The sequence below is a fragment of the Accipiter gentilis genome, chromosome 19 (assembly GCF_929443795.1).
Source record: "Accipiter gentilis chromosome 19, bAccGen1.1, whole genome shotgun sequence".
Classification (NCBI taxonomy): domain Eukaryota; kingdom Metazoa; phylum Chordata; class Aves; order Accipitriformes; family Accipitridae; genus Astur; species Astur gentilis.
The window spans coordinates 28,460,559-28,474,851 of record NC_064898.1 but is presented as its reverse complement, the minus strand read 5'-3'; the positions used below and the strand labels follow the sequence as shown (position 1 = coordinate 28,474,851).

General features: G+C 43.2%; 1 protein-coding gene across 3 annotated transcripts in view; it reads right to left on the bottom strand.

The window, feature by feature from the left end:
• Positions 1-2,182: 2,182 nt before the first annotated feature.
• LCMT2 (leucine carboxyl methyltransferase 2) overlaps positions 2,183-14,293 on the bottom strand; it is a 33,498-nt gene continuing 21,387 nt past the window's right edge. For 2 of the 3 annotated variants that reach the window (XR_007508837.1, XR_007508838.1), the window contains exons 12-15: positions 13,481-13,668; positions 13,256-13,391; positions 9,258-10,508; positions 2,183-2,382 (exon numbers count right to left, since the gene is read on the bottom strand). Coding sequence is in view for 1 of the 3 variants with exons in the window: in XM_049823178.1 (XP_049679135.1) it covers positions 10,341-10,508; positions 13,256-13,391; positions 13,481-13,668 (492 nt within the window). In the remaining 2 variants the exon portion in view is untranslated. The remainder of the gene's footprint in view (positions 2,383-9,257; positions 10,509-13,255; positions 13,392-13,480; positions 13,669-14,293) is intronic. The other variant, XM_049823178.1, reaches the window with a different exon arrangement.

Genomic DNA, 14,293 nt, shown 5'->3' with positions numbered 1-14,293 from the left:
CTCTCCGCCTCGGCGGCAGGCGCCTCAATGCTCCTCTCTCACGAGGCTTCCCGGTGGCTCGTGTGTGCGGCCAACGGAGGCGCCGAGCTCCCGGCGCCATGCGCTACTGGCGCGCTCTGTCAGGGATGGCTCGGAGGGATACTTCCTTGCCATGGGAGCTGGCTGTTCCTTGCTGGATGTGGCTGCCTGTGGGACCCCCTTGGATTCCCTCCTCAGACGGTTCACCTTCATCAGCTTCCTCGGGTGGGCGTGCCTGGGCAGACCCCTCCCCAGCTCAAGGGAGGGATTCCAAAATAGGAACAGTGAGCTGGATGGAGGGGGACATCGAAATAAAACTTAAAAAGCAATAGGGTACAAGACACATAGGAAAACATGAAGAAATAAAGGCAGGGAGATAGACTGGGAGATACATAGAAGCAAACGAGAAAGCCGCGGGATACAGGAAACAGGAAACAATTTAAAACCAGGGACATGGAGGAAGGTAGAGGAAGAAATAGAAAAAAAATTCAAAAAGCGGCAGGGTACGATTCACATGGATGCAAATTAAAAATTAAGGCCAGGAAGCTGGAGAGAGTCATACATATAAAGAAAATTTTAAAACCAACAGGGTAAAGGAAAGAGTGAGAAGAAATAAAGAAGAGGAAGAGGGAGCCAGATAGAGGGAGGCATAGAAAGTTTGACAAGAAATGAGGTAAAAAGCAGAGGCAATTTCCTGGTTTTGGCTAGATAATTTTCTTCCTAGTAGCTGGTATAGTGCTGCATTTTGCATTTAGCATGACAATAATGTTGATAAAAGACTGATGATTTAGTTGTCGCTAAGCAGTCAAGGATGTTTCAGCTTCTCCTACTGCCCTGGCAGTGGAGGCTGGGACTGCAGACAGCTGAGCCAAATGAACCAAGGGGGTATTCCATACCATATGATGTCCCAGCCAGTATATCAACTGGGGAAGTTGACCCCTAACCCCAGGCCCTGACCCCTGGCCTTGAGCCATGACACCGTGACCATTGATCCAACGGCCTTTTTCACCCTGTGACCATTGACCCCTGGCCCAGTGAGCCTTTGACCCCCTGACTTGGCGAGCTTTGAGCCTGACCTGTGGTGACCATTTCACCCCCGTGACCTTTGACCTTTTACCCAGTCACCTTTGATCCGTTACCCTGGTGACCTTTGATCTGTGACCCCACCCCCAGTGACCTTTGCACCATGTGATCCTTGACCTTGATGACCTTTGAATGTTGACCCAATCCTGTGGCCTTTGACCCCTGATCTGGTGACATTTGAACTCTGACCTGTGACCTATGACCCCAGTGACCTTGACCCCCTTGACCTTAGAGGTCTGTGACCTTTGACCCATGATCTGGTGATGATTGACCCGGTGACCTTTGACTCCTGACCCAGCGACTTCTGACACTGTGACCTTTGACCCTGACTCTGTGACCTTTTACCTCTGACCCGTGACCTTTGGCAATTTTTGACCCGGTGACCCCCTAACCCTTGACCCTCTGATCCAGTGACCTTGACCATTTGGCACCCGTGACCTTTGTTCCCCTTGACCTTTGACCCAGTGACTTTTGACTTTGAGTCCTGTGACCTTTGACCATTGACAATGACCTCTTGGTGATCTTTGACCTTTTGATCCCTTGACATTTTTCCCCTGATCTGGTGACCTTTGACCTTTTGACTCCAGTCCAGGATTACCTCTGACAGTGACCTTCAACCTTTGATCCTGACCCATGACCTTTGACCAATGGCCCCGGAGGCCTTTGACTCGTGCCCCCTGGTGACCTTTGAGCCCCCTGACCCCAGTGACCTGTGGCCTCTGCACCCCCCAACCTTTGACTTCCGACCCCTTGCCTTTGACCTAGTTAAGTACAGCAGTACTGCAAAGTTGCAGTAGAAAATAGTTTCTGCCCTGGGAGTAATATTTTTTTAACTCTTTACTCCCAGAGACTGAGCCATCGGCTACTGCTCTTTTGTTTTAAATTTAAGTTTTACAATAGCAACTTCAAAGTTTTACAATACATTTTTACAACAGCCACTTCAAAAAACGCACTATAAAATTACTTCTGCTGTGGTATTAATTTTTTTATTTTTTTACTTTTTTATTAAAAGAGTAAAAAAAGGCTCCTGAGTCTGTCCTGAGTGCTAGCACACTCAGTGACTGTACCATATTCTACTTTTTATTTTATATTTTATTTGATTTCAAAGTTTTACAGAGCATTTTCCAATATATGTCTTTTCCACATTCCTCGCTACCATTACGTCCATCGCTGCACATCCAGAAGTTATACTCCCTGAGGTGACGTTACCTCCATGATCCCTGTTCCCAAGCAGAAAACGAGTGAGCTCCAGTCCTCGTCACACACTGTCCACTTCCACACCTAGGCACAAAAATAAAAATTAGAATTATCATTAGATCACCTAAAGATTTTACAAACACACCATGGAATAATAAATACAGTTACACTCACGCACTTCACAACCCTGGCCTACTCCATGCTGGCCATCTAGTCCAACTCCCCCCACCCTTCACCCACAAAATCCTCAACTGTCTGCCAAAGACCATCCGCAGACCAACATAATTCCCTGCCCTAAATGGCAATTACCACATTCCAGGGGAGCACTCTACGGGAGTGCCATTCCTGGGAGCCTTGAAAAAAATCGCCCTGCTGCCAAAACCCTGGCCCAAGCCTGACCCCCGTCCAAACATTGGCGATAACATTGCCTCACAGAGCGCCCAGGTCCAGGGGAAAAAAAAAACCCAGCCAGCAACTAAGCAGCTGCTCGCTCACTCCCACCACCACCCAGTGGGTTAGGGGAGAGAATCGAGGGGAAAAAAAAAAAAAAAAGTAAAGTAAAACTTGTGGGTTGATATAAAGACAGTTTAATAGGACAGAAATGAAGATGATAATAAAATAATTGGAGATAATAATATACAAAACATAATACTTTAAGATAATATACAAAACAAGTGATGTGCAATGCAATTGCTCACCCCTCACCTACCGATGCTCAGTATAGTTCCCAAGCAGTGATCAGCATCCCCTGCTCCCCACCCCCAGTCAACTCCCCCCAGATTATATACTGTGCATGTCATCATAAGGTATGAAATATCCCTTTGGCCAGTTTTGGTCAGCTGTTCTGGCTGTGTCCCCTCACAACGTCTTGTGCGTCTCCAGCCTTCTTGCTGGCTGGGCATGAGAAGCTGAAAAATACTTGACTTGTTTTAAGTACTACTTAGCAACAACTGAACACACCAGTGTGTTATCAACATTCTTCTCATACTAAATCCACAACATAACACTATACCAGCTAGAAAGAAAATTAACTCTATCCCAGCCAAAATCAGGACACCAACAGACAAGAAAGAATTAAAAAGTAGGGACAGGAGGTAGGTAAAAGCGGATGTAGGAAAAAAAATTAAAAAGCAACAAGATTAAGAAAATAAAGGAAAAAAATTAAAAACAGGAACATCAAACTAAATAAACAAAATTTTAAAAGTGACAGCATTTTTAAATTACATAGCACAGACTAGAATAAAATATAAAGACAGTGAAGTGGATAAAAGTAGATAAAAGAATAAAAGCAACAGGTCACAGGAAATAAAAAATAGGGTTAGACATCTTGATAAAAGTAGACAGAAAATTTTAAAAGTCATAATTTAGAGAACAGATAGGAAAAAAAGAAACAACAGAAACAGAAAAATACATAAAAGTGGACAACGAAACGAAATTCAAAAGTGAAGGCATTAAGAGAGGAAAAAATTTTAAAATAGCAAAAACCCCTAAATAGACGGTGTGAGAGCCTGAAAGAGTTAATGCCTCAAACATCGTGGTGGGGCAAGTTCTGCTCAACAAACTCTGCATAACAAGGAACCCTGCATAGCAAGGAACCACAGGTGAAAAGAAGCAGATCAGCACCCATCAGCAACAGGAGGGGGAGGGCATGCCAGAGGGTGCACAGCTCCCTGTTCTGATAAAAGCTGTTCTGATCTGCCCAGCAGGGCAATTCACCAGGCTGTTCTGATATGCTGAGCGGGACAGCTCACCGTGCCTGACCATCTGCAGGGAAGGGCAAGTTACCCCCCACATGACCCCCAAGTCCCAAAGGCTCACACACTGCTCAGGACACCTAATTAACCTAGTAAGTTCGAGTGCCTGCCCAAAGGAGGGGCAAGGACAATAAAAGGACACAAACTGAAGCCCCAGGTGTGCAAGCCCACCGGGACTGGACCCCTCAGCTGACTGAACCAATGCTGGACCCAGGACTGGCGGAATCTTTCTCTTCTCTCTCTCTCTGTGTCTTGTTTCTCTCTTTCTTTTTCCTTTTCTGTAATCCCTACATTTTATCCCTGTAAACATAAACCGTTGACCAAGTCTGGGACTAGGAAGTGAACCCAGCTGCCCCTGGGCTCCTCTGTGAGAAGGAGTCTAGAAAGCAAAGGGGTCTGCTCTGAACCTCCTGACTCGACCGGAGGGCTCTCTATCTTGTCTTCCCTGAACTGATCCAAAAATAAGCAAGGCCTGTAGTATATGTTTGGTGATGTAGGGTTAGCACAGGTTACACAGTTTACTGACGTACTTTCGTGCCAATTTTTGTGGTGAGTGAATAAAGTTGAGTTTTGTGAGTTAAAGGATCCCTGGTGTCGTTTCACTTTAATCCTGACCTGGGAATCAGCAAACCTGAGTTGTCATCCTGAGAAACTGAGATGTGACAGACAAAGACATAGAAAGAAAAATTTTAAAAGCAACTGGGTACAGGACATACTAGAATGGATTAAAAAATAAAGACAGCAAACTGGCTAAAAACAGACAAGGAAAGAAAATTTAAAAGAGATGGGGTACAGGACAGGAAAATTTTTAAAAAGGGAGTGACATCTTGATAAAACTAGCCATAGAACGGAAATTTTAAAAGTGACAAGATGCAGTAAAAGGGAAAAAATTAAAAATTGGGACAGAAAACAAGATAAAAGTACACCTAGAGAAAAATATTTGAAAAGTAAAAGGATTATGAGAGAAAAAATTGAAAAATAGGGAGAGTGAGCTACATAAAAGTAGACATAGAAAATTCTAAAAGCAATGCAGTTCATGACAGACAGGAAAGAATTAAAAAATAGAAACACTTACTCGATAAAAGACAACATAGAAAGACCATTTTAAAAGCACAGCATTAAGGGATTAAAGGAAAAAATAGGGACAGCAAACTAAAACAGAGACATAGGAAATTTTAAAAGCAATGGAGTGTAAGACAAAAAAAAATTAGAAAATATTGATAGGCTGAAAAAGAGAGAGATACATAGAAAGTAAAAGTGATGCGGTATAGGACAGACAGGAAAGAATGAAAAAACAGTAATATGCAGCAGCATAAAAGTAGACATAGAAGGAAAATTTATAAAGTGATGGGGTACAGGACAGGAAAGAATTACAAAATAGGGACAGAACTGGATAACAGAGAAAATTTTTAAAAGTGATGGGAATAAGGAAAAATGGAAAAGAATGAAAAATAGGGACAGCAAACTAAAGAAATTAAGATGTAGAAACAAAATCTAAAAAGCAACAGGCTACAGGACAGACAAGAAAGTATTATACAATAGTGACAGCAAACTAAATAGAGAAATAGAAAGGAAATTTAAAAGTGATGGAATGCAAGACAGCAGAAAAATTAAAAAACAAGTGAACTGGATAAAAGGTGACACAAAGAAAATTTTAACAGTGACAGCATTAAAGAAAGGCTAGGAAAAAAAATAAGGATAGGGAGAATGATAGAGAGACACAGAGAAAGAAAGTGTAAGAAGTGGCAGGGTACACGACAGCCAGGAAAGAATCAAAAAGCTGTGATACACTGCTTGATAAAAGTAGACATAGAAGGAAAATTTAAAAACTGATTGCATACAGGACAGGAAAAAAATTTAAAAATAGGGAGAGAAAAATAGATAAATAGAGATATGGAAAGAACATTTTAAAAACAATGGGGTGCAACACAGAGACAAAAAAAAAATATATATATATAGACAGTGAACTGTATAAAACTAGCCATAGAAAGAAAAAATTTAAAAGCAACTGCTTACATGACATACGGGAAAGAATTCAAAAATAGGGGCAGCAAACAAATAAGCAGACACAGAAAGAAAATCTTTAAAGTTAGATGGTACAGGACAGAGGATAAAATTAAAAAACAAAGACAGTGAATAGGTTAAAGTAGGCATAGAAAGCAAATTTGAAAAAAAGTGACAGGTGTCATGGTTTAACCCCAGCTGGCAACTAAACACCACCCAGCTGCTTGGTCGCTGCCCCCCTGCAGCAGGATGGGGGAGAAAAATCAGGAAAAAAAAGTAAAACTCACAGGTTGAGATAAAGGCAGTTTAATAGGTAAAGCAGAAGGCACACAGACAAGCAAAGCAAGACCAGGAATTCATTCCCCACTTCCCCTCAGCGGGCAGGTAGGTGTTCAGCCATCTCCAGGAAAGGAGGGCTCCATCCTGTGTAACGGTTACATGAGAAGACAAATGCCATCGCTCTGATTGTCCCCCCTTCCTTATCCTTCCCCCCAGATTTATACGCTGAGCATGACACCATATGGTCTGGAATGGCCCTCGGGTCAGTTGGGGTCAGCCGTCCTGGCTGCGTCCCCTCCCGGGTCCTTGTTCAGCCCCAGCCTGCTCCCTGGTGGGACACGGTGAGAAGCAGAACGGCCCTTGACTCTGTGCGAGCGCTGCTCAGCAATAACAAAAACATCCCTGGGTTATCAATGCTGTTTTCGGCACAAATCCAGAACCGAGCCCCATACGAGCTACTGGGAAGAAAATTAACTCAATCCCACCCAAACCCAGCACAACGGGGTACGTGACAGAGGCAAAAGAATTAAAAAATGGGGACAGCTAACTAAACAAACAGACATAGGAAGAAAATTTAAAAGGTGATGGGCTACATGACAGACAGGCATAACTTAAAGATGGTAAATAGGTTAAAGTAGACATAGAAAGAAAAAGTAAAAAGCAATGGGGTACACAACAGTGAGGAAAAAATTAACAAACAGTGATACACAGCTCGATACTAGTAGACATAGAAGGAAAATTTAAGAAGTGATTGGGTACAGGACAGAAAAAAATTTTAAAAATAGCCGCAGTGAACTAAAACTGAAAGATAGAAAGAAAAAGTGACACAGGGGCACAGGACAGAGAGGAAAAAAAAAAAAAAGACAGCGACCTGGATAAAAGTAGACATAGAAAGCAAATTTTCAAAGCAACAGGGTACACAACAGACATGAAATAATTAAAAAATAGCAATAGGCAGCTTCATAAAAGTAGATGTAGCATCGTGGTTTAACCCTGGCTGGCAACTAAGTACCATACAGCTGCTCACTTACTCCCCAACAGTGGGATAAGGGGAGAATCAGGAGGGTACATGTGAGAAACTCATGGGTTGATATAAAAAGTTTAATCATTAAAAAGACATTTTTTTAAAAAGTTGTAAGAGGAAAAGAAAAAACAGCAAATGAAAACAATTGCTCACCACCAACTGACCGATGCCCAGTCAGTCTCAAGCAACTGGGTACAGGACAGAGGGGGAGGAATTAAAATATAGGGTCAGGGAGACAGATAGGGTTAGACATAGAAATTAGATTTTAAAAGTAACAGGGTACAAGGCAGTGCAGAAAAAATAAAAAACAGAGAGAAGAAGCTGGTCAGAGAGAGGCATATTAAAAATTCAAAAGGCAACAGGGTACTGGGCAGACTTGACAGAAGAATAACAAGTTTTGAGGAGCCATACACAGAGGAGGGCAGGCAGAGAGGGAGACAGAGGAAGGGAGGCAGGCAGACATCTAAAGAAGGGTGGCAGAGGTGGGCCAGGGTGTAGAGGAGAGGATGTGCGACTCACCACAGCTCCTGGTGCTGGCAGGAGGCCTTCACCGCCCTGTCGCTTCTCTCTCTGCCTCTTCCTCCTCCCCAGTGCCAGCTGCCTGACCCTCACCCACTTGGCAGCACGCAGTGGACGCCTCAATGCTCCTCATCCACAAGGCTTCCTTCATACATGGTGGCTCACGCATGTAGCCAGCAGAGACTGGGGACAGCTCAGAGGGATCCTTCCTTGCCACAGGGACTGGCCATTCCTTGCTGGAGTCACCTACCAGCCAGATCCCCTTGGACTTCCCCCCCAGCCAGTTCCCCTGCCCAGGCAGACCCCTTTACAGCTGGAGCCCCTTCACACAGCAGGGGCAGCCCCATCCTCAGCCTCACTGGCCACATCTGAGGCTGTCCCAGCCCCAGCAGGAGCCCATCAGGAACAGGGGTAATTGCCAAAGCCCCACAGCACATCATCCCTGCCCCTGCACTCACCCACATCCAGGGACACGGAGGAGGCAGGAAAAATTTATTAATTCACATAAGAAATCCTGGCAGTGAGTTGGCTACAAGGCTCAGTGCCCAAAGGCAGCAGGATGGGGGGATAAAAAGGAAGAGAAAAGCAGGAGGAAGGACAGAGGGACACAGAGGTGCAAGACAGGGAGCCAGAAAAGGGGATGCTAGGAACAAGAGAGGGACAAGAAGCAGGAAAACGGTGCAGAGAGAGAAGAGTGGAGAGACTGAGCAAAACAACAGGGATGGAGATGGAGGAATAAATAATAGAAAGCAGGGGAGAGAAGGGGAAGGGACTGGCAAGACAACAAGATAAAGACAGGACAAGGGACAGGGAAACATTCTCAAGTGATACGGGAGAAGAAACAGCAAGAACTAGAAAACAGAAACAGGGAGCCAGGTAGAGAGAAAAATTGCAAAAAAGCAACAGCATACAAGAAACATAGGCAAGACCTAACAACTAGGCACAGGGAGATAGAAAGAGGGAGATGTAGAAAGAAAATGTAGGAAGTGACAGAGTACAGGACAGAGAGGGAAGAGTTAGGAACTAGAGACAGGGAGATGGATAGAAGGAAACAGAAAGAAAATTTTGAAAGCAACAGGGTACAAGAATCAAAAAGTAGGTACATAGAGCTGCATAGAGGGAGACGTAAGAACTAAATTTGAAAAGCAACAGGGTACAAGAAACACAGGCGAGAAATTAAAATAAGGTCAGGGAGACAAAGAGAGGGAAAAGTAGCAAGAAAATTTCTCCAAACTCTCCCGTTTCCCTGCTGGGATGAGACCTTTTGCAGGAATTTGGTACATTTATCTTTTTGGCACCTACAGGAATCCAATTAATTATAAGGGGTTCTGAAGTAATTGAATTTAAAGAACAAAAACACAGTGATACAAAAATACCACCTGAATTGGCTGGAGTTCCCAGAGAATTTTGGCGTACATCAGGAGATGAAGTAGGATTATTGAAATCTGCTGAACGAGTTGTGATAAAAACAAAAGGAGGGACTCCTCCTTCAATTCAGCAATATCCAATTATAAATGAAGCTATTCCCAGCACTGAAAAACAAATTGTGCATTTTTTGGAAAAGGGGATTTTGAGAGAGTGTCGTAGTCCCTATAATACCCCAATTTTGCCATAGGGTATTTTAGAGATCTCCCTTTCTCATTTTCTAGTTTATACTCCAAGGAATCTCTGTCCAGTACTTTTCCATGGGGCTTTCCCCAAAATAAAAACCTCCCTGAACTAATTTGGCCATCCTATATAAAATACAGACAGACAGAAGCATAGGTCTCTTCTCAAGAACATCATCCTAGTTTGAACACTGTTCTCAAACACTGTGTTCCAAGCACAGTCTCCTCGTCATGGCACCTTCCCAGGCGTAGAAGAACAGTTCAAATGTTAGCAATGAGGCTGAGTCGTGATTTCACGTAGCATCCCCCCACCCCTCTCTTATCAGTATGTCATTATGCTCCCAAGAAACAAGCAAGGGCTACAGCTAGCAGGGTCTGAGCTGCTGGCAACAAGTCAGAGGGGCATGAGTTTGTCGTATCTAGACTAGACATGACTTTTTGAAACATTAAAGTATGACCTACGATACACTTCCTTTCACTTATTTAATTATGCATGACTGAACATTTCCAATGGCTTTTTGACTCAGTGATTTCACTGTACCTCCAAGTCAGCACGGGTGCAAAGTCATGTCCCTTTTGAACACAGCACTGTTCTTTGTTTCAGCTCTAAGGACTACTGCTATCACCACAGAGCTACTTTTGAGATACTTTATTTACAGCAACACAAAGAGTAGTACAAAAAAAAGACAGATGAGATATGCAACCCCTTGTCATAACTGTCCCTCCTACTCCCACCTTTACAAATTCATTCTGGATACAAAAGCTTTGTGGAAACTTTTTACTGCTCTTGCATGTACAAGTGAATAGATGTCTTGCCACAGTGCAGCAGCATGGCTCAGTCCTGTTTGGTCCCAGTCAGTGGCTGGTCAGGATGTTGCTGAGGCTCAACGAGACAGGCTTTGGGTTCAGGTGCGTGCCAAAGGAGAAGCAGTTCCCACCACCGCCAATAAGCAACAACTCCTTCTCATTTGGCAGAAAGACACTACTATGATTATGTAGCATTAATGGCCACTCCAGATGCTCCTAAAAAAGGAAAGGAGATTTTGAACATACAGGACTTCAAAACATGTGTACCTTATACAATGCTGTAGAGATATTTCAGATGGTACTTTCATTAGAAAGTTAAGAACAACCACATTACGTCCCATCTAGGACCATTTAGTCCACTATACCACAAATGTGGGCAAAATTAGATAGCTAGAGAACACAGGAACAAGGAAACCACGATATACTCCTCTAGTGTTCGCCACCCACCCAACAACTTGCAGTTCAGTGATTTTTAATGAGAATGTCTTTTTACTCCCTGAACTTTAATGTGTTTCCTTCCAAGAACACAGCCAGTCACTTTCTGAATCCGTGTAACCTTTGGCATCCATCTCCTGTGGTAAGGAGTTCCAGAGCTTACCTATGTTTCATATGAAGCACTCTTTTGAAGCATATTGCCTGCTAGCTTCTTTTGATGTCTCCTAGTTCTTATATCAAAAGAAGCAATGAACAGTCATGGCCTCTTCACCACAAAGGAGACAGCCTAAAGTATAGTTATACATCTGAGGTCCACGAAACATCTGATTTATAACCTGTGTATCTGACAATCTGCAAAGAAGCTCTGTCGTAATGACCTCTAATATTCAAAAGGCTCAGGAAAGTGAACCCTGGAGACACACTTGTGGCAGATAACAGACTGTAGCTGTAACAAAACTGCTGTGTTGGCAATTCATTTATTGTTGGGGCCGCCGGAATATGAAGAGGACAGGTTGTAGAGGCTTCCCTTGTAAAATGCTCAAGACAGAAGGCAACTTTTATGAGGGTACTCTCGTCTGTATTCTTGGAGAAAGTTTAAGGGATAGTGATTAAGAGAGATATATCTGCCCATGGTAACCATTCCACAGCTTTTTCAAGCACAGAGAAAGCTGCCAGCCAATGGTTCTGGTGCTATCACCTTCTAATGCATGTATCAAAGCAGTAATACTAATAGTATCCAGTATGCACAGAAAATCACCGACAATTCCAGTCTTTCAAAACTTGGGACCAATCCACATACACTGTACAGTACTATCAATACTTTAGCACAGTACTGGTAGGTTCAAGAGCCTACAGAGTTTCACCTAAGTCAAAGCAAACAGCCCATAAACAAAGGCAGCTACCAATCCATCTGCATTGAATGGAAAGTTCTATTCTTTTAGATAGAACTTCAACTTTATTATCACCATACCCGTCCTCACTGCTATCCAACAAAAGTAGCCTATTTTATCTAAAGAACCCTAGGCCACTTAAAACTTCTGCTGTAGAGAGTAAGAAAAAACTAAACTACACTTAAACATACTTCATGCTTTATGCCCTCAGGAAAATGCTGCAAGGTCAGCCAGATGCATGCATGCTACCCATTATAAACAACAGACCAGTCACGAATTCCAGTTTCACCAAGAACAGGATCCATAGGTACAGGTATCTAAAGAAATTTGTTTCTTTACATAAAAGATAAATAAAAACTTGTCAAGCAACAGAAGCTTTCTCATAGAATCATAGAATGGTTTGGGTTGGAAGGGACCTTTAAAGGTCATCTAGTCCAACCCCCCTGCAATGAGCAGGGGCATCTTCTAGATGGGACATGGGACAGAGACAACTAGATCAGGTTGCTCAGAGCTCCGTCCAACCTGACCTTGAATGTGTCCAGGGATGGGGCACCAACCACCTCTCTGGGCAACCTGTGCCAGTGTTTCACCACCCTCAGCATAACAAATTTCTTCCTTACATCTGGTCTGAATCTCCCCTCTTGTAGTTTAAAACCATTATCCCTTGTCCTGTCACTACAGGCCCTACTAAAAAATCTATTGAAAGGCTGCAATAAGTTCTGCCCGGAGCCTTCTCTTCTCCAGGCTGAACAACCCCAACTCTCTCTCAGCCTGTCCTCACAGGACAGGTGTTCCAAGCCTCTGATCATTTTTGTGGCCCTCCTCTGGACCCACTCCAACAGGTCCATGTTTTTCTTGTACTCCAAGCAATATTATCACAGATGAGGGCTACTCACAGATTTAGACTAAGTTTTGCCCAGAGTATGCCAAAATCCTGCTATCCTGACATCACCTGTATGATTGTTCTTCACTGAATCATAAAACAGAATCACAGAATAGTTGAGGTTGGAAGGGAAGTATCACCTAGTCCAGCCACCCCTGTTCAAAGCAGGCTCAACTACAGCAGGTTGCTCAGTACCTCGCCTAGTCCGGTTTTTAATATCTCCAATGATGGAGACACCACAGCCTCTCTGAGCAACCTGTTCAGTGTTCAATCACCCTTACAGTAAAAAGTTTTCTTATGTTTAAGTGGAGTTTCCAGTATTTCCATGCTGTTTTCTTATTGTACTTCAGGCAGCAGCTATAGCATGCAGCAATTTCCACCATGAAGTTTTTAATTAAATTATACCTCCATAAAGACTAACTGAGGCTCTGGTTTGATCTGTTCTCTTCTTCCACAGACATCCTGAAATTACTATGCTTGTGCCCATCTCAGTTCTGCTCACCCTGTCTGGAATAGAGGAGCTCCATGCCCTACAGTCTTCTGCACACTCGGACTCTCCCTCTCTTAACATTATTATGATCTCTGGGCTGGCAAAAGCACTTCAAAATTAGATTCTACCTTGAACAGGGAATGTTTATTCCACTTACAAATTTGCCTACTTTGCATTCCCTACTCCACTTCAGGTAATAGCCCTAAAGTTACCATGTTCCTTCACACAACACTGTTTACCTTGAAAGAAAAATTTCAGTACTTACCACATTAATCGTATAGTCCAAGCAGAGACCAGTCATTAAGTCAATGACAGTGATGCCTGGCACAGAGGATGAGTGAAACCACACGCCACCAACAAGCAGAAGTTTTCCATCATGAACATGTGCAGTATGTGAATACCTGTGAGTTCAAAATGAAATTGAACTCCATTAGTAACAGAGGTAGGTAGAGACAGGCCACGGATTCACTGCTGAATGCTGTCTACTTACCTTGGGATGAGAGGAGGGTGAGTCTCTACTGTCTGCCACTGAAAGCCATGTTCAAGCTCCCTCAGAAAGAAAACTGAACCTAAGGGCTGCTCAGCTGCTCCCAGACCTCCTGCAACTAGCACTCCTCCTTTCCAGCTACATGCGCTGTGAGAGTGACGGCTTTCTGGTACTGGACCCTCGACAGGAATCTAGAAAAACACAAGTCCAAGGCTGAAGTTTGCCAAGCTAAGTGTCTTCTTCATGTCCAGGCTCTTAAAAGATCTCTTCTGTTGCATGTCCTGTGGGATGTAATATTCTTTCCTGCCACAGGATAGGAACAGTTGCTGGAGGGGAACAGAGTAAACATGATAGGCAACAATCAAAAAACCCCAACCTACACATGTTCCTCTAGGGACAGCTAAGCAGAAGTGTTTCCATTTACACCATCTCCAATACTTCTCTGGCCCTCAGCATATTTAATATCATTCAGTCTTTAGAGGGTTTTATTTCTGCACATTTATTAGAGGTTACTGTATTTGCATTCTTGCATGCTGCTTTCTGTTCAAGACATGCACCTGAGAACCACAAGTGTACAAACACATAGACTAATGCAGTGATCAGTAAAGCAGGTGATTGGTGGTTCAAACCACAGAGCAAGATAAAATGCTGAACTGCAGTACTAATATGCAGAAAGGAAAGCTTTAGTGCTTGCACTAAAGGAAAAAATGTAAGATGAGGGGTTTAATGGAGTATCATAGCAAACAATCTGTGGAGAAAATTTTGGAGGCCATCTGGTCCATCCCTTTCTCCTAAAGCAAATTCATCTATTATCAT